General features: G+C 38.8%; 1 protein-coding gene across 2 annotated transcripts in view; it reads left to right on the forward strand.

Moving 5' to 3' along the window:
• The window catches only part of GFPT1 (glutamine--fructose-6-phosphate transaminase 1), a 70,542-nt gene that overhangs the window by 26,806 nt on the left and 23,700 nt on the right, over positions 1 to 20,036 (forward strand). The window contains exons 5-12 of one of the 2 annotated variants that reach the window (XM_032291878.1): positions 2,416 to 2,474; positions 3,279 to 3,413; positions 4,906 to 4,967; positions 6,758 to 6,837; positions 7,014 to 7,067; positions 11,117 to 11,222; positions 12,953 to 13,116; positions 15,334 to 15,429. In XM_032291878.1, the coding sequence (XP_032147769.1) occupies positions 2,416 to 2,474; positions 3,279 to 3,413; positions 4,906 to 4,967; positions 6,758 to 6,837; positions 7,014 to 7,067; positions 11,117 to 11,222; positions 12,953 to 13,116; positions 15,334 to 15,429 (756 nt within the window). The remainder of the gene's footprint in view (positions 1 to 2,415; positions 2,475 to 3,278; positions 3,414 to 4,905; positions 4,968 to 6,757; positions 6,838 to 7,013; positions 7,068 to 11,116; positions 11,223 to 12,952; positions 13,117 to 15,333; positions 15,430 to 20,036) is intronic. The other variant, XM_032291879.1, reaches the window with a different exon arrangement.

Raw genomic sequence — 20,036 nt, forward strand, 5'->3', positions numbered from 1 at the left:
GGCTCACTGCAACCTCTGCCTCCCGGATTCAAGTGATTCTTCTGCCTCAAGCTTCCCAAGTAGCTGGGATTATAGGCTCACGCCACCATGCCTAGCTAATTTTTAAATTTTTTTTTTTTTTGGAGATGGAGTTTCACTCACGTTACCCAGGTTGGAGTGCAATGGCGCGATCTCGGCTCACTGCAACCTCTGCCTCCTGGGTTCAGGCAATTCTCCTGCCTCAGCCTCCTGAGTAGCTGGGATTACGGGCACGCACCACCATGCCCAGCTAATTTTTTGTATTTTTAGTAGAGACGGGGTTTCACCATGTTGACCAGGATGGTCTCGATCTCTTGACCTCGTGATCCACCTGCCTCGGCCTCCCAAAGTGCTGGGATTACAGGCTTGAGCCACTGCGCCCGGCCTAATTTTTAAGTTTTTAGTAGAGATGAGGTTTCACCATGTTGGCCAGACTGGTCTTGAACTCCTGACCTCAGGTGATCCGCCCGTCTCAGCCTCCCAAAGTGCTGGGATTACAGGCATGAGCCACCACATCCGGCAAGTTTTTTATAAATTTATTTTTTAGTTGCTGTCTTCTCAAAAATCTAGTGAAAATGTTTATTATTTGGTTTCTAATTACTGTCAGCCAAAATGTCAGATATTTATGTATATTAAGAACATTGTGGGTGCTGGATGTGGTGGCTCATGCCTGTAATCCAAGCACTTTGGGAGGCTAAGGCATGTGGATCACCTGAAGTTAGGAGTTTGAGACCAGCCTGACCAACATGGCAAAACCCCATCTCTATTAAAAATACAAAAATTAGCAGGGTGTGGTAGCATGCACCTATATTCCCAGCTACTTGAGAGGCTGAGCCAGGAGAATTGCTTCAACTTGGGAGGTGGAGGTTGCAGTGATCCCAGATTGTGCCACTTCACACCAGTCAGGGTGACAGAGCAGGACTTTGTCTCAAAAAAGCAAAAACGTTTTGGCCTTGCGTAGTGGCTCATACCTGTAATCCCAAGACACTGGAAGATTGAAGTGGGAGAATTGCTTCAGCTCAGGAGACTAGCCTGGGCAACATAGTGAGACTCTGTCTCTACAGAAAAATAAAAAAATTAGTTGAGTGTGGTCATGCATGCCTGTAATCCCAGCTTCTTGGAAGGCTGATGTGGGAGAATCACCTGAACCCAGGAGGTCAAGGCTGCAGTGAGTCATGATCGAACTACTGTATTCCAGCTTGGTAACAGAGCAACCTCCTGTCTCAAAAACAAAACAAAACAAAACAATATTTTGATAATTAAAATAAAATTTAATTTAGCAGTAATTTCCCTCCTAATTGAAATGAACTTTAAATAATAAATCCAGGATTGGTAGGTTTTTTTTTTTCCCCCCCATTTATTTATTTGTTTTGTTTTTATTGCCCAGGCTGGAGTGTAGTGGCGCGATCTCAGCTCACTGCAACCACTGCTTCCCAGATTCCAGTGATTCTCTTGCCTTGGCCTCCCGAGTAGCAGGGATTACAGGCTTATGCCACCACGCTCGGCTAATTTTTTGTATTTTTAGTAGAGATGGGGTTTTGCCATGTTGGCCAGGATGATCTTGAGCTTCCTGACCTCAGGTTATCCACCTGCCTCAGCCTCCCAAAGTGCTGGGATTACAGGTGTGAGCCACCATGCCCAGCCGGATTGGTAGTTTTTATGTACCATCAGTGGCTACAAATAATAGTATTGTCAACTCTTGATTATCTATTCTTACAGTTTTGAGTTAGTTAACTTAAAAAAGATAAAAATTATCCCATAATCATATTTATCTCTTCTTGGAATGATATTTTAACATTATTTTTCTGACATTCCATGACTTCTCTCGATCTCAAACAAGTAAATTTAACTATAGAACTGATTGTCTGGTTTTTCTTACCAAGTTCCTTAGTTTTAGTTATTAAACTGATTTAGTGTAAATCGAATTATTGTTTTAGTTTGAAAGGCCTTCACTTTAAACTTTTACTCAGTTTGAAGGGTCTTCTTTTTAAACTTATACTCAATAATGAATTACTATGAATGAATAAGAATAATACTTAGTTCAACTCTCTCATTTTGCAAATGAGGCAACAAACCCAATAAACTTGCTCCTTTCACATGGTAACATTTGATTAGTAGTTTAGCCACAACTGCAATTGTTATCTCTAGACTTCCTGTTTATTTCCCCACTATACCCACCTCCCCTGCACTGTGTGCTTTGGCTATGCCACATAAACAATGCTGCTGATCTACCTGATGATAATCTGGTAACAAGAAGTAGATGTGATTATCATGTTATAAATAACAAATAGTATAGCATATTATAGATTTTTTTGACTTGAGAAAAATCTAGTTATAGCTATTTTAGGTTTATCAGACTTCTGACTTTTTTGTCATCAATACTTTTACCTCTTTTAGAATTTATTGTTATTCACAATGGAATCATCACCAACTACAAAGACTTGAAAAAGTTTTTGGTAAGTAAGGTCATCTCAAAAGACACCAGTCTTTGAGAATACTTCTAACAAGAGCAGTGAGGTTGGTTATTAGGATGTACAACACCATGTAGGTGTCATCAAGTGATTCCTTAGATAATTTCAAGAGCATGGTGGTTTATTGGACTTTTCTTTGCTAGCAGTAGAACAATTTTGTTTTTTTAATATGAAAAGGAAATAATAGTATTTGACTGTAATATACATGACAAAAGGCTCAAATAAAATTGGAATTTTGTAGAGACTTTTTTGCATTGTGAGAGACTCTCATGTTTTTAAGTTCTTAGAATATATTAATATAAGAAGAATCAGGACAAACTAAATGAAAGTTATGTTTTAAATATATACTGTATAATAATGGTCATAGTGGTGACCTGCATGAGTGCTTTCTTAGGGTTGTTCAATTGAACTTTCTGCAGTGTTGGAAGACATAGTGTATCTGGGCAATATATTCACTATAGTAGCCACTGTCCATGTGTGGCTGTTGAGCTAGTATGACTGAGGAACTGAATTTTAAATTTTATTTAATTTTGGTTAAATTTAAATAGCCACATACAGCTAATGGCTTTTTTATTGGACAGTAAATGAAGTGTATGTTCAGTTACACAGAGTACCACACTGTTTTGGATTCACTCTAGTCCGATGGTGACTTTAATTTTGAATAATGGGGTATGGTGTTCAAAAAATATTAGAAATTAGTGACATTTTTGAGGGAACAACTTTGTAGAAAAGATTTATATGTCATGAATATTTTCTTAATTATATCTTTTTTTTTCTTTCTACTTACAGGAAAGCAAAGGCTATGACTTTGAATCTGAAACAGACACAGAGACAATTGCCAAGCTTGTTAAGTACATGTATGACAATCGGGAAAGTCAAGATATCAGCTTTACTACCTTGGTGGAGAGAGTTATCCAACAACTGGTATTAAGCCACACTTTTAAAGATAATTATGCCAGCAATAATTATGAGAAACTTTCTGAAAATTAAGTTTGATAAGCAGGAACTGTGCTATTCTTTTTGAGTATTTTTGGCTTTTGTTTCTCATATAACTATTCAACTTGAATAATTTTAAGACGCTGTTTGGTTTATTGATTCCCCCTACTCTCCACTTAAAATTCTACTTCATTCTGATTTGATGTCATGAGAATGAAAAATAATCCAAAATCAAAGTGTGTCTAAAAACTATGCATATATACACACATCCATACACATCACACATGGATATGTACACAGTACACACAATGGAGGATTAGTTATCCCCTTGCTTCCTGTTCATTCGAGTGTTCTTCTAAACCAGTAATTTAGCACAATGATACCTTCAGTGAAACACAGTTTAAATTCTGGGATGATGCCTGCATGTCGGTGAGCCAACTAATTCAGCTACTTATTTTTCCTTTTGGGGACTTTTCCTTGGCCCTGAACCTCTACTAAAAAGCATTTCCCAGCCCAAGAGAAAAGCAGTATTCTTTTTGATTCCATCCAACATTCCTAATTAAAGATTAAAGATATCAAAGATCTACAGAAGTCTAAATTCATAGTGATACCTACATCCCTTTTCCCCACTCATAACTCTAGTTTTCCCACTTTAATGCCCAACTAAGGTCCAACCCTCACCCTGCTCCCACCTGCATGCAAATTTTATATCTGTAGCAAAAAGAGGAAGCAGGAAGATGGAGAATGTAGAGCCCTATTCCTTCCCTTTTACCCAAGGCAGAGTGGAGTAGTGTGCCTTTTCAGCCTTTTCTCCTTTCTAATAGATTTTGCCTTTTATTCGTTGTATAATCCAGTTTGTGTTCCATGGTGGTTCTTCCCTCTCCTATTTCGTGTTCCTCTTTTATCTGTTCTTGATTCCTGTAAGCCCTGTCTCTGAGGATTTGGGTTGATGGAGTTGTATTGTATGCATGTTAATAATTCTAATTGTATCTATTTATATCTCTTAATATCAAGGTCAGAAAGAGTGGAAGTTAACAGTGGTATACAATTAGGTACACCTAGTGGTGTACTAGGGCAGAGAATAGGTTTTAGATTTTGATCTTGAGATCTTTTCTAATTCTGTCTTTCCTCTGATAATTCATAGTATTATGATAATATAGATAGGTGGATAATGGAGATAGGATCTGTTGGTTGAGAAGTGTTCATAGCATGTACAAAAGGTGACTTTTTAAATGATCTGTTTTTGGAGTTGTTATCTATTGATCATATTTTGGTCGTAGGCTTGGTTAAAAAAGTGGGTCTTGGATACACCAAAGCTTAGGAGTAAGTGTTTACTTAAATTTTAGACTTGTTTATAAACTGGCACAAAAGAGCGTTTGTGTGAACCAAAAATTTCTGTGCTGAAGCCAGTATGTTCTAGGCATTTTTGACTTATAACTGATTACAGTAAAATTGCTAATACATTTTTTTCCCTCCATAGGAAGGTGCTTTTGCACTCGTGTTTAAAAGTGTTCATTTTCCCGGGCAAGCAGTTGGTACAAGGTACATATAACTCTAACAGTGACTAATGTATTTCAACATATTTGAGTTACATGTTTATTCTTCATAGACTATAAATGACCCTTTATTACAAAGGCTCTGCCCTCTTTTAGATATATTCGTGTGACCATATTTTCACATGCTCCTTCTTGTCTGTTATTTTACCACTCTTCCATTTACCAGAATCCCTTAAGAAAGCAAATACAGGCTGGGGACGGTGGCTCACGCCTATAATCCTAGCATTTTGGGAGGCTGAGGCAGGTGCATCACCTGAGATCAGGAGTTTGATACCAGCCAGGCCAACATGGCAAAACTCTGTCTCTGCTAAGAATATAAAAATTAGTTGGGCTTGGTGGCACAAGCCTGTAATCCCAGCTACTTGGGAGGCTGAGGCAGAATTGCACATGCCTGTAATCCCAGCTACTCGGGATGGTGAGGCAGAATTAGAGTTACTTTGTGAATTTGGATATTGAATATTACCTAATAAAGTTAAAATACTAGCTTTCTCTATATTTTTTGAAACATATGTTCTAGACAAATTCCTAGATAATTGTACCATCACTACTTCTTGTTAGGATATTTAGGCTTGATCGTGAAGTCCTAAGTGAGGCACCCTAAGATATGGTTTTTAATCTGAAGACAGGGTGACTAAGGAGGAGGCGCTACACCTTCCTATATTGGCCTTCTGTGCACAATCGAAAGGAAGGTTCCATTTCACATTACAAAGGAAAACAATTAAAATACACTGTTATAGAACAGGGGTTGGCAAACTTTTTTGGAGTGGGCCAGATAGTAACTATTTTAGGCTTTCTGGGCCATGTAGCCTATGTAGCAACTACTTAATTTGTGGTCGTATTGTGAAAGCAGCTACAGAAAATCAGTAAAAGAGTGGGCATGGCTATGTTACAAAATAACTGTACTTAATACAGTTTTTATTTGTCAACTATAAAAGAATTAAAAAAAAACCTGTATTAGGGCTTGGCATGGTGGCTCATGCCTGTAATTCCAGCATTTTGGGAGGCTGAGATAGGTAGATTGCTTGATCCATTGAGTTCTAGACCAACCTGGGCAACATGGCAAAACCCCGTCTCTACCAAAAATAAAAAATTTAGCTGGGTGTGGTGGTGCGTGCTTGTAGACCCAGCTAATGAGGAGGCTGAGGCAAGGGGATCACTTGAGGCCAGAAGGTCAAGGCTGCAGTGAGCTGTGATTGCGCCACCGCACTCCAGCCTGGCAGACAGAGCAAGGCTGGTCTCAAAAAAACCAACCAAACAAAAACCCTTTATTTATAAAAATAACCCTGGGCTTCAGGTCAGTTTGCTGACCCTGATACAGAATTAAAAAATTTTTTTTGATATAGGATCTTGCTGTGTTACCCAGGCCAGAGAGCAGTGGTGCGATCTTGCTCACTGCAGCCTCCATCTTCCAGGCTCAAGCAGTTCTCCTACCTCAGCCTCCTGAGTAGCTGAGACTATGGGCACGTGCCATGACACCTGGCTGATTTGGAGATGGGATTTTGCCATGTTGCTCAGACAAGTCTTGAACTCCTGGGTTTAAGTGTTCTGCCTGCCTTGGCCTCCTGAAGTTCTGGGATTACAGGTGTGAGCCACTACACCTAGCCCAGTACAGAATATGTTTTTAAAAAAATTCTGTTTATCTAGTTCTTTTTAATATCTGAACTTGAGCTTGGGGGGAGAATTTAAACATTGGACGAGTATTGGCTCATTAAATTTTATATCATTAGTCCATTTTTTATAAAAATGGTTTAATTCTGACTGCTCTTCCAATTACAGGCGAGGCAGCCCTCTGTTGATTGGTGTACGGAGTGAACATAAACTTTCTACTGATCACATTCCTATACTCTACAGAACAGGTAAAATTTCCTCTACAAATGGAGTGCAGTAGTTATGAAGAATTATTTTCCTTAAGTTGTAATAAATGCCGTTTTGGTCAGATGGACATGTAAATATAGTTCTGTCTAGATATGAAAAATATTTGTTTTTGTGAGTTCTCTGATGATTAGAATTTTTTTCTGTTGTGTATCCTTAGCTAGGACTCAGATTGGATCAAAATTCACACGGTGGGGATCACAGGGAGAAAGAGGTGGGAAATGCACTCTGCATGGATGGGGAAGATCTTATCCTCTTTTGTTTTTTTCTTTACTAATTCTTTTGTTCTTGGAGTGAATGAATGTGCCTCTAAAAATGTGCTTATTTTATGGGGAAGCATATTTTGACATTTTTCTAATTTGCAGAGTATATTTTGTGTGTCTGCTTTTGGCATTTAGAAAAGTGCTTTTGATAATTTCATTAAAATTTCTGAAATTTGAGAAAATAGTTGAAATTCTAAATTGTTTTTTCCTTTGTTTTAAAATCATGTAGGATATGTGCTTAGATTAGGAAAAGAACATTGTGTGCTAGGTTATTTTAGAGTGACTAAGTGGTAGTTATTTGACTCGTTTAGCCTAACTTAACTGAAATATGTTTAAATGGCCTTTATTTTATGTATGACATGTTACTGTTAGATTTACATTTGCTATCTTGATTGGCTTTATTTGAATTTGTAGTGATTGTTCTTTTATATTGTTTATGTGTAAAGTTTAATTTTTGTTTTTCTTACTTATTTACTTGGATGTAACTTTCCATATTGCTTTTTTTACAGAGCAGCTGGAGGAGACAGGGTCTTGTTCTGTTGCCCAGGCTGGAGTGTAGTGCAGTGGTGAGGTCATACGTCACTGCAATTTTAAGCTCTTGGGCTCAGGCGATCTTCCTGCCTCAGCTTCTCAAATAGCTGGGAATACAAGTGTATGCCATCATGCCCAGCTAATTCTTAGACAGGGTTTTGCTGTCTCAGCCAGGCTGGAGTGCACTGGCTCAGTCATGGCTCACTGCAGCCTTGACTGCCTGGGCTCAAGTGATTCTCCCACCTCAGCCTCCTGTTGGGACCACAGGCATGTGCCACCAGCCCCACCTAATTTTTTATTTGTAGAGAGGAAGTCTCGCTATGTTGGCCAGGCTATTCTCAAACTCTTGGCCTCAAGGGATCCTCCCACGTCAACCTTCCAAATTACAGAGATTATAGGAATGGGCCATTGTGCGTGGCTCCTAGCTAAGTGTAAATTTTTTGTAGAAATGGAGTCTTGCTATGTTGCACAGGCTGCTCTTGAACTCCTGGACTCTACCCAGCTCAGTCTCCCAAAGTGTTGGTATCATAGGCGTGAACCATTGTGCCCAGCCCAGAAGTGTTCTTTTCATTTAAACAGACATTGATACCTCAATTTTTTTTTTTTTTTTTTTTTACTTTATTTATTGATTGATTGATTGAAACAGAGTCTCACTCTGTGGCGTGACCTTGGCTCACTGCAACCTTCACCTCCCGGGCTCAAGCGATTCTCATGCCTCAGCCTCCTGAGTAGCTGGGACCACCAGTGTACACCACAACACCCGGCTAATTTTTGTATTTTTGGTAGAGATGGGGTTTTGTCATTCTGGCCAGGCTAGTCTCGACCTCCTGACCCCAGTTGATTTGCCCGTCTCAGCCTCCCAAAGTGCTGAGATTATAGGCGTGAGCCACTGTGCCTGGCCTCAAATTCTTTTACATATTTTAATTAAATATACTTTGTTATTTGAAGAATGAAATTATCAATATTTGGAGGAAAAAACACTGTGAAACTCAAGCCTGTTAGGACATTTTATAAGCAAATGTAGTTGCATTTATTTTTTTAAAATGTTGAGCTCTCTTTTTACATGTTTTTTAATTCACTTTTTTGTTTTTGTTTTTGAGATGAAGTCTTGCTTTGTCACCCAGGCTGGAGTGCAATGGCATGATCTCAGCTAACTGCAGCCTCTGCCTCCTGGGTTCAAGCAATTATCCCACCTCAGCCTCCGGAGTAGCTGGGACTACAGGCGTGTTCCACCACACTCAGCTAATTTTTTGTATTTTTAGTGGAGAGGGGGTTTCACCATGTTGGCCAGGCTGGTCTTGAACTCCTGACCTCAAGTAATCCACTTGCCTCAGCCTCCCAAAGTGCTGGGATTACAGGTATGAGCCACTGTGCCTGGCCTCAGTTTTTTAAACATATAATATTTACTCTTTTTCATGTAGTTTTATGAGTTTTGTCAGCTGTGAAGTTGTATAACTACCACCACAATCAAGATATAGAACAATTTCATCACCTAAAAAGTTCCCTCAAGCTGTCCTCTGTCATCAACCCTTGTCCCATTCCCAGCCCTTGGCAAACGCTAGTATGTTATTTTTCTATAGTGTTAACTTTTCTTGGACGTCATCTTATACTTATTTTTTAAAGTTTGGCATCTTTGCTGTTAAATATGAATGGGAAAAGTTACTTTGTTTTCATGGCTAAATCATCAAGTAGTCACAGATGGTGGAAAACTTTGAATATACTTTTTTTGGCTTTTATTATTTTTAATAGATATATATTTATGTGGCGTAGTATATTTCATTTTTTTTTTTTTTGAGATGGAATTTCGCTCTTGTTGCCCAAGCTGGAGTGCAGTGGCATGATCTCGGCTCACTGCAACCTCCGCCTCCTGGGTTCAAGCAGCTCTCTTGCCTCAGCCTCCCAAGTAGCTGGGATTACAGGCATGCACCACCACGTCCAGCTAACTTTGTATTTTTAGCAGAGACAGGGTTTCTCCATTTTGGTCAGGCTGGTATAGAACTCCTGACCTCAGGTGATCCAACCGCCTTGGCCTCCCAAAGTGTTGGGATTACAGGCGTGAGCCACCATACCCATCCTGGTGATGTGGTATATTTCAGTACATGTATAAAATGTATAATAATCAACTCAGCATAATCAGCACATTTGAATATACTTTTCTAATAATTATTAAGTCTGTCTTTATATGTGCATTTTAAAAGGATAGATAAAATACCAGTTTTTATAAGTATACTTGTGATGTTCTCTGGCTGTTGTTTCCATAGTTCTAAGTTCTGTTATGTCTTGGCCTTGGAGAAAAGTGCATTTTTGTCCCTAGGACATTTATGTAGTCTTCAACTAATAGATTTTTTCCTATATTAGGCTAATTTATAAAACTTTAGTATTCCAGTCTTGATGAAAAAAGTTATTAATGTCTTGACAAATTGAGATATCATAATTCTGAAATACAAGAATTAAAAGGATATTAGCTTTGCAAAAGGACCCTGCTTTATCCTGACTTAAAGGAAATGTAAGAAAACCCAAGTTAAAGAAAGGAGAGTTTCTTGTTTTATAAATTTTATTTCTAACAGTGGGTGCCACATATGATAATACCATGATTAGAGAGTGATATGCATCTTTGTTTTGTTTTAAAAGCAGAATTAGTGGAGACTAAAACTTGATTTGTTATGCTGACTTGCTGCTAAAATCTAGTGAGGTTTTGTTATGATATAATAAAAATTAATTTGCTGCTAGCCTTCATTTTCTTTTTTCTTTTTTTTTTGGAGACAGAGTTTTTGCTTTGTTGCCTAGGCTGGAGTGCAATGGCACAATCTCGGCTCACCACAGCCTCTGCCTCCTGGGTTCAAGTGATCCTCCTGCCTCAGCCTCCCGAGTATCTGTGATTACAGGCGCCTGCCACCATGCCCAACTAATTTTTGTATTTTTAGTAGAGATGGGGTTTCACCACGTTGGCCAGGCTGGTCTTGAGCTCCTGACCTCAAGTGATCCATCTGCCTTGGCCTCCCAAAGTGCTAGGATTACAGGCATGAGCCTCTGTGTTCATTTTATTTTCATTGCACAATTTTGATATTTTAAATGCAATTTTTGTGATAATTATGGGTCCTCAGCTTTTATGTGTTAAGATCATCAAGTTTTGTATAAAGTTAAAATTAATTTATGCTTTTGATTAAAAAATTAATATTAAGGAATTACTTGTCTTCTACCTGGAAAAGAAATATTATATTAAAAAACATATAATGTAGCACTTTTACCTGCCACACACTCTTTGATAGTTGCTGCTTCACTGTACACTTTTTTTCTGTTTTTATTGGCTTATTGCATGGAAATAAGGTGATCTACCTGGCTTTTTAAATTTGCTAAAATTGTTTTGTGTTGCTATGGTTTTTTAGGATTTTTTAGAAAATTATGCATATTTCTACATTGGACATGATTTTCTACATGTTTGCCAATTCATGTTAACTATATGCTTTAGGCAAAGACAAGAAGGGAAGCTGTAATCTCTCTCGTGTGGACAGCACAACTTGCCTTTTCCCAGTGGAAGAAAAAGCAGTGGAATATTACTTTGCTTCTGATGCAAGGTGAGCTTCCTTGGTTGATTCAAAGAGATTTTTAGTAAAACTTGTCATGCTACAGGAAACCAAGAAGTCATTGTGTATTAGTCTAGTTGTGCTCTGTGAGGGAACATTTTTAATTAAAGAAATATAGATGACCATTTTGGAGATGGGGCTACAAGGACACTTTTTCTCTCATTTCAAAGCATGTAGGTCAGTTTATCAAGAACACTTGAGAGAATACTCCCTGAGACTTGTTGCAGTGTATTTTAGAGGTCTTACATTTTTTCCTTATTTCAGGAGCCTTATCTAGGTTTTGTAGGGAGGAGATTCTAGATTAGAGAGTAAAATGGCTTAGTTAGTATCCCAGTCATTATAGCATAGTTGCTAAACTATTTTAGTTTTATTGTAATGTAGATACTTATCTTTTACATTTAGAATTAATTGCAGTATAATCACTTTTATAAAGGGATAGTAGTAGACTAAGACATATTGAGGGAAAATGCAGGGGGATGTTTAAATGCATTTATAAATGAAATAGTAATGAGGATAAAATAAAATCACCCAAATTGCAAACAAGTATTCGAGTCATTCCCTGTGCCTGAAAATAAGAGAAAATAATAAAAATGAGAAAATACTGCCATTTAGGACATCAGGGAATGTATTATCTCAGTGGGAAAACAAGCTTCACTCTTTAATATTTTTACAGGTGTGTAGTCAGGGCTAAGATATGTAAGATTACACAGTTGACAGTTATGGCTTAAATACATTGGAATTGCAGAAACGTATCAGCCTTTTCTCATTCATTTATATATTCATATTGAACACTCTGAGTAAAGCCATATGGTAGCCTCAGGAGATAATGGTGAGTAAAAATAAAAATATTAGTTGTCCTTAAGGAGCTCTTCGTTAATAAGGAGGCAAATTTTAAACAACAATCATACAAGTGTAGAATTCCAACTGTGACAAGAGCTCCAGAATGCGAGTAACAGAGAGATTTACCCTCCGGTGGGTAAATTTCTTTAAGGGAACGATGTTTGAACTGAGAGTTAAGGAGAGATCAGGAATTAATTAGGTGAAGAGGTAGAGGGAGGAACATTCATTCTTTGTGAATGGCTCAGCCTGTGAGAGTTCAGGATGACTATGAGTGTGGCTGTAATAGAGAGTGAGAGGAAGCTTGGTGGGAGAGGAAGCTGGAGAAGGAGCCATAGGGATTATGGTAAGGCACTTTGTTGTCTCTCTAAGAACCAAAGGGAATCTGTCAGATGATTTGTTGAGTGAAGGAGAAATCTTTATTAGAGCTGTTGCCTTTTAATATCAACTTTGGCAGAAATGGAGAATGGATGGAGAGAGATTAAGAGAGAAAGTGGTTGGACAAATTGGGAGGTTGCTGCAGTAGTCCAGCCAGGGAGCCGATGGGAACTTGAATTTTCTGGTGGACATAGAAGCTTTGAGAATATTTGGAAGTTAAAATTTCAGGATTTAGTGATGGATAGAATGAGGAGGAAATAACCGTGCTTTCTGATCCCATCTGTTTGGTTTAGGTTGCTGTGCAGAGATCCTTTTATTTTTTTTCTGCAGTGACTGCCTTCCCCATACTTTCCATAGGGGATGGCATTAGTAACCAGAAAGTTCTCTGATATACTGCAGAGTAATAGAGTTTATATTGAAATTTGGTTCTCGTATCCAAATGATAGTTTCATTTGTAATAATGATCTTTGGTTATTGATTGTAATATCTCCTTGAAAATTTTATAGTGCTGTCATAGAACACACCAATCGTGTCATCTTTCTAGAAGATGATGATGTTGCAGCAGTAGTGGATGGACGTCTTTCTATCCATCGAATTAAACGAACTGCAGGAGATCACCCTGGACGAGCTGTGCAAACACTCCAGATGGAACTCCAGCAGATCATGAAGGGTAAAAGCTTTTGTCATGTTATAGACAAAAACTGAATATATTCTACTTATTTTCCTAGCATATTGAATCTAATAATGAATGATGAGTAGAATCTTCCACATGATTAGTGAATAGTGAAGGGACAACTCTAGGAAAAGGGATGATTCTTTAGAGAAATTGTTTGCTAGTTTTACAGTTGTCTTCACACTAAAGATTTGTTATTTCTAACATGAAAAAGAGATTATTAGCACTTGATACTTTATTTTTATTTTTATTTTTTATTTTTTTTAGAGATGGGTTTGCCCATGTTGGCCGCGCTGGTCTGGAACTCCTGACCTCAGGTGATCCACCCGCTGTGGCCTCCCAAAGTGCTGGTATTACAGGTGTGAGCCACTGCGCCCGGCCAACACTTGATACTTTAAAGATACTTTATAAACATAAATATAGTTCATGTTCTGTTCCTTTTTATTGTCTTTGTGATTTAGTTTTCTTACATATAACATGGGGATAATAGAGCCTACCTCATTAAGGTTGTTTTGAGGATTAAGAAGCTATTATATGGCCAGGTGCAGTGACTCATGCCTGTTATCCCAGCACTTTGGGAGGCTGAGGCAGGCTGATCACCTGAGGTGGGGAGTTCCAGACCAGCCTAACCAACATGGAGAAACTCCGTCTGTACTAAAAATACAAAAATTAGCTGGGCGTGGTGGCGCATGCCTGTAATCCCAGGCTGAGGCAGCAGAATCACTTGAACCTGGGAGGCAGGGATTGTGGTGAGCCAAGATTGCGCCATTGCACTCCAGCCTGGGCAACAAGAGCGAAACTCCATCTCAAAAAAAAAAAACAACAACAATTATGTATAAAGCTCTTAAAATAGTGCCTGACACACCTAGTCCTATGTGATATTTGCTTCTGTTAACTATTATTGTTGTTACGATTTGGATTTTTAATTTTCTTCCTTTCTGATAGGATTGTGATAGGAATAAAAACTAACATTGGCCAGGCATGGTGGCTCATACCTGTTATCCCAGCACTTAGGGAGACCAACGTGAGAGGATCACTTGAACTCAGGAGTTTGAGACCAGCCTGGGCAACATGGCAAAATCCTGTTTCTACTGAAAATACAAAAAAATAATTATGGGCATGATGGCACGTGCCTATAGTCCCAGCTAATGGGGAGGCTGAGGTGGAAGAGTCGCTTGAACCCAAGAGGCAGAGGTTGCAGTGAGGCAAAATCGTGCCATTGCACTCCAGCTTGTGTGACAATAAAAGACTCTGTCCCCCCTAAAAAAAAAAAAAAAAAAAAAAAAAAGAGCCGGGCATGGTAGTGTTCCCCTGTAGTGCCAGCTACTCAGGTGGCTGAGGTATGAGGATTGCTTGAGCCTAGGAGATCAAGGCTGCAGTGAGCAGTGACTGTGCCACTGCACTTCAGCCTCGGTGACAGAGTGAGACCTTGTCTCAAAAAAAAAAAAAAAAAAGAAATAACATTTATTGCCTAACTCTGCTATATGTCAAATTCTCTGCTTTATTAATCCACAGTGTGAAGTAACTGCTCTCTTATTTTATAGATTAGATAGTAAAGGATAGAACTACAATTTGAATGTAAGTTGCACTCTAGAACTTAAAGCTTGTCTCATTTGGCTGGGGGTGGTGGGTCACGCCTGTAAATCCCAGCCCTTTGGGAGGCTGAGGCAGGTGGATAATGAGGTCAGGAGTTCGAGACCACCCTGACCAATATGGCAAAACCCTGTCTCTACTAAAAATACAAAAAATTAGCTGGGCATGGTGGCACATGCCTGTAGTCCCAGCTACTCAGGAGGCTGAGGCTGGAGAATCCCTTGAACCCAGGAGGTGGAGGTTGTAGTGAGCCAAGATCGTACCATTGCACTCTAGCCTGGATGACAGAGTAGAACTCCGGCCAAAAAAAAAAAAAAAAAAAAAAAAACAACAAAACAAATGCTTGTCTCATTCTCTTGTTTTAACTGCACATTTCAAGTATGAAGTTAATTAAAAGTGACTTTTACTCTGTTCTTATTTTTTTCCCACATAGGAGTAAAATATGTTCACCCAATCTTTTAGGCAGTCATATAGTCATATATAAATGCTTTTCTCTATTGCATGACCTTTTATTATATTTAATTTACCAAGATTATATTAAAGGAGAGAGACTTTTAGTTGTGTACAAATTCTTTCTTATTCTTTGTTTTTGTTTTAATTATATAATTTCTATTACTGTAGGCAACTTCAGTTCATTTATGCAGAAGGAAATATTTGAGCAGCCAGAGTCTGTCGTGAACACAATGAGAGGAAGAGTCAACTTTGATGACTATACTGGTAATTACATATGAATTATTTTGTTATTTCAGTGTCTCTTATAGGAGGTGCCATTAACAACCTGAAAGTTCATTGCCCTTAATAGACTTGTAGAACAACTATAACTGCCAGCCATCAGTAGAGCCCAGCCATCTTGAAAAAAGTTGTTTAGTGTATGATTCTACCTATATAAGATCTAGAGTAGTCAGATTCACAGAAACAGAAAGTAGATTAATGGTTACCAGGGGCTGTGGAGAGGGGAAATGGGGAGTTATTGTGTAAAGAGTACAGAGTTTCAGTTGTGGGATGATGAAGAAGTTACAGAGATGGATAGTAGTGATGGTCGCACAATAATGTGAATGTGCTTAATGTCGTTGAATTGTACATTTAAAAATAGTTAAAATGGTAAATTTTATGTATTGGTCACCCATTGTGTACCAAGGAGTGTCCTAGGTACTGTGAATTCTAAGAAGAATCAGACCTGGCCTCGTTGCTGGGCAGCTTACACATATCTGCCTAGCCTAGGTTTCCTTTCTTGGTGCATGCATGAGTAAAAGCGTAAACTTCCCCAGAGGTCTTTCAGGTATTTGCTTGATGTCTTTTGGATAGCCTGTACCCTCCTGCATTTTTAGGGTAGAGGTAAGAGTACAACACTAGTCTTATTTCTGGAAATTCTCTCTAGACTGTGTCACAGGAATGTTTATGCACTCCTGTTTGCGAGATGAGTTTGAGATTGACATTATGTGCTCATAAGATGTCCCTAAAATTATTGCTAAATCATGTTTTCAGAATACTGCTCTCTCATCATGACCAGTTTAATGAACAGTTTAACAAATAAGCTTTGGGCTAAGTGTCTCCATGTTAGGAATTAGTTTTTGAGAAATAATAAGTGGTGTGCAAAATCTTTTGTTCCTGAATCTGTGTGTTGTATGTACAATATTTAGTGTCTTCTTCATGTCATATCCTGCTAATTGATAGGGAATTATCTTTAGGAATAAATGCTGTTTCATATCTTTTTTTTCTCTGAGTAGTGTTAGACTCTTAGTAGGAGAGATTTGTTGAAGGCTGAATTAATCAATTGGATGTCTATTATGTACAGTGCACCACGCTGGATGTGTTAGGAACTATGTTTGGGAAGCTATCTCTAATAAAGCCTTGTTCTTGAGGCTGTTATGATCTAGGAGAGGAGGGGATGAATATATAATTAACTATTTAGGCCAGGTGTGGTGGTTTATGCCTGTAATTCTAGCACTTTGGGAGGCTGAGGTGGGCAGATCACTTGAGGCCAGGAGTTTGAGATCACCCTGACTAACACGGCAAAACTCATCTCTACTAAAAATACAAAATTTGGGCCAGGTGCAGTGGCTCATGCCTGTAATCCCAGCACTTTGGGAGGTGGAGGTGGTTGGATCACCTGAGGTCAGGAGTTTAAGACCAGCTTGACCAACATGGCGAAAGCCCATCTCTACTGAAAATATAAAAATTAGCCAGATGTGGTGGTACATGCCTGTAGTCCCAGATACTTGGGAGGCTGAGGCAGGAGAATCGCTTGAACTCAGGAGGCGGAGGTTGTGGTGAGCCGATATTGTGCCATTGCACTCCAGCCTAGGTGACGAGCGAAATGCTGTCTCAAAAAAAAAAAACAGGCACTAGAAAGATAGTGGAGCAAGAGCAAAGAAAAATCCCTTTGATATTCGTCAAGAAGAGCAACCCCAAGGCACATAATCGTCAGATTCACCAGGGTCGAAATGAAGGAGAAAATACTAAGGGCAGCCAGAGAGAAAGGTCGGGTTACCCATAAAGGGAAGCCCATCAGACTCACAGCAGATCTCTCAGCAGAAACCCTACAAGCCAGAAGAGAATGGGGGCCAATATTCAACATCCTTAAAGAAAAGAACTTTCAACCCAGAATCTCCTATCCAGCCAAACTAAGCTTCATAAGTGAAGGAAAAATAAAATCCTTTGGGAACATGCAAGTACTCAGAGATTTCGTCACCACCAGGCCAGCTCTACAAGAACTCCTGAAAGAGGCTCTACACATATAAAGGAACAATAAGTACCAGCTCAACTAAAGGGCAAAACAGCCAGCTAGCACCAAAATGGCAGTATCAAATTCACACATAACAATATTAACCCTAAATGTAAATGGACTAAATGCCCCAATCAAAAGACACAGACTGGCAAATTGGATAAAAAGCCAAAACCCATCAGTGTGCTGTATCCAGGAAACCCATCTCACATGCAAGGATACACAAAGGCTCAAAATAAAGGGATGGAGGAAGATTTACCAAGCAAATGGAGAGCAAAAAAAAGCAGGAGTTGCAATTCTCATCTCTGATAAATTAGACTTTAAAGCAACAAAGATCATAAGAGACAAAGAGGGACATTACATAATGGTAAAAGGATCAATGCAACAAGAAGAGCTAACGATCCTAAATATATATGCACCCAATACAGGAGCACCCAGATACATAAGGCAAGTTCTTAATGACTTACAAAGAGACTTAGACTCCCACACAATAATAGTGGGAGACTTTAACACCCCATTGTCAACATTAGACAGATCAACCAGACAGAAAATTAACAAGGATATCCAGGACTTGAACTCAGACCTGGACCAAGCAAACCTAATAGACATTTACAGAACTCTCCACCCCAAAGCCACAGAATATACATTCTTCTCAGCACCACATCACACCTACTCTAAAATTGACCACATAATTGGGAGTAAATCACTCCTCAGCAAATGTAAAAGAATGGAAATCGTAACAAACAGTCTCTCAGACCACAGTGCAATCAAGTTAGAACTCAGAATTCAAAAACTAATTCAGAACCGCACAGCTTCATGGAAACTGAACAACTTGCTCTTGAATGTTGACTGGATAAACAATGAAATGAAGGCAGAAATAAAGATGTTCTTCAAAACCTACGAGAATGAAGACACAACATACCAGAATCTCTGGGACACATTTAAAGCAGTCTCTAGAGGAAAATATATAGCAATAAGTGCCCACATGAGAAGCAAGGAGAGATCAAAAATTGACACCCTATCGTCAAAACTGAAAGAGTTAGAGGAGCAAGATCTAAAAAACTCAAAGTCTAGCAGAAGACAAGAAATAGCTAAGATCAGAGCAGAACTGAAGGAGATAGAGACACAAAAAACCCTTCAAAAAATCAATAAATCCAGGAGCTGGTTTTTTGAAAAGATCAACAAAATAGACCACTAGCCAGATTAATAAAAAAGAAAAGAGAGAATAACCAAATTGATGCAATAAAAAACGATAAAGGGGATATCACCACAGATTCCACAGAAATTCAAACCATCATCAGAGATTATTACAAACAACTCTATGCACACAAACTAATAAACCTGGAAGAAATGGATAAATTCCTGGACACTTGCCTCCTCCCAAGCCTAAACCAGGAAGAAGCCGAAACCCTGAACAGACCCATAACAAGGTCTGAAGTTGAGGCAGCAATTAAGAGCTTACCACCCAAAAAAAGCCCAGGTCCAGATGGGTTCACAGCTGAATTCTACCAGACATACAAAGAGGAGCTGGTACCATTTCTTCTGAAACTATTCCAAACAATACAAAAAGAGGGAATTCTTCCCAAATCATTTTATGACACCAACATCATCCTGATTCCAAAACCCGACAGAGACTCAACAAGAAAAGAAAACTACAGGCCAATATCCATGATGAACATAGATGCAAAAATCTTCAATAAAATACTGACAAGCCGATTGCAACAGCACATCAAAAAGCTTATCCACCATGATCAAGTAGGCTTCATCCCGGGGATGCAAGGCTGGTTCAACATATGCAAGTCTATAAACGTAATTCACCACATAAACAGAACCAAAGACAAAAACCACATGATTATCTCAATTGATGCAGAGAAGGCCTTTGACAAAATTCAACAGCCCTTTATGCTAAAAACACTCAATAAGCTAGGTATCGATGGAACATATCTCAAAATAATAAAAGCTATTTATGACAAACCAACAGCCAATATCATACTGAATGGGCAAAAACTGGAAGCATTCCCCTTGAAATGTGGCACCAGACAAGGATGCCCACTCTCACCACTGCTATTCAATATAGTATTAGAAGTTCTAGCCAGAGCAATCAGGCAAGAAAAAGAAGTAAAGGGCATTCAAATAGGAAAGGAGGAAGTCAAATTGTCTTTATTTGCAGACGACATGATTGTATATCTAGAAGACCCCATCATCTCAGCCCCAAACCTCCTGAAACTGATAAGCAAGTTCAGCAAAGTCTCAGGATACAAAATCAATGTGCAAAAATCACATGCATTCCTATACACCAATACCAGACTTAAAGAGAGCCAAATCAAGAACAAACTTCCATTCACAATTGCCACAAAGAGAATAAAATACCTAGGAATACAACTAACAAGGAATGTAAAGGACCTCTTCAAGGAGAACTACAAGCCACTGCTCAACGAAATAAGAGAGGACACAAACAGATGGAGAAACATTCCATGTTCATGGTTAGGAAGAATCAATATCGTGAAAATGGCCATACTGCCCAAAGTAATTTACAGATTCAATGCTATCCCCATCAAGCTACCAATGACCTTCTTCGCAGAACTGGAAAAAACCACCT

The sequence above is a fragment of the Sapajus apella genome, unplaced genomic scaffold, assembly GCF_009761245.1.
Source record: "Sapajus apella isolate SASKATOON/1434 unplaced genomic scaffold, GSC_monkey_1.0 scaffold26, whole genome shotgun sequence".
Classification (NCBI taxonomy): Eukaryota; Metazoa; Chordata; class Mammalia; order Primates; family Cebidae; genus Sapajus; species Sapajus apella.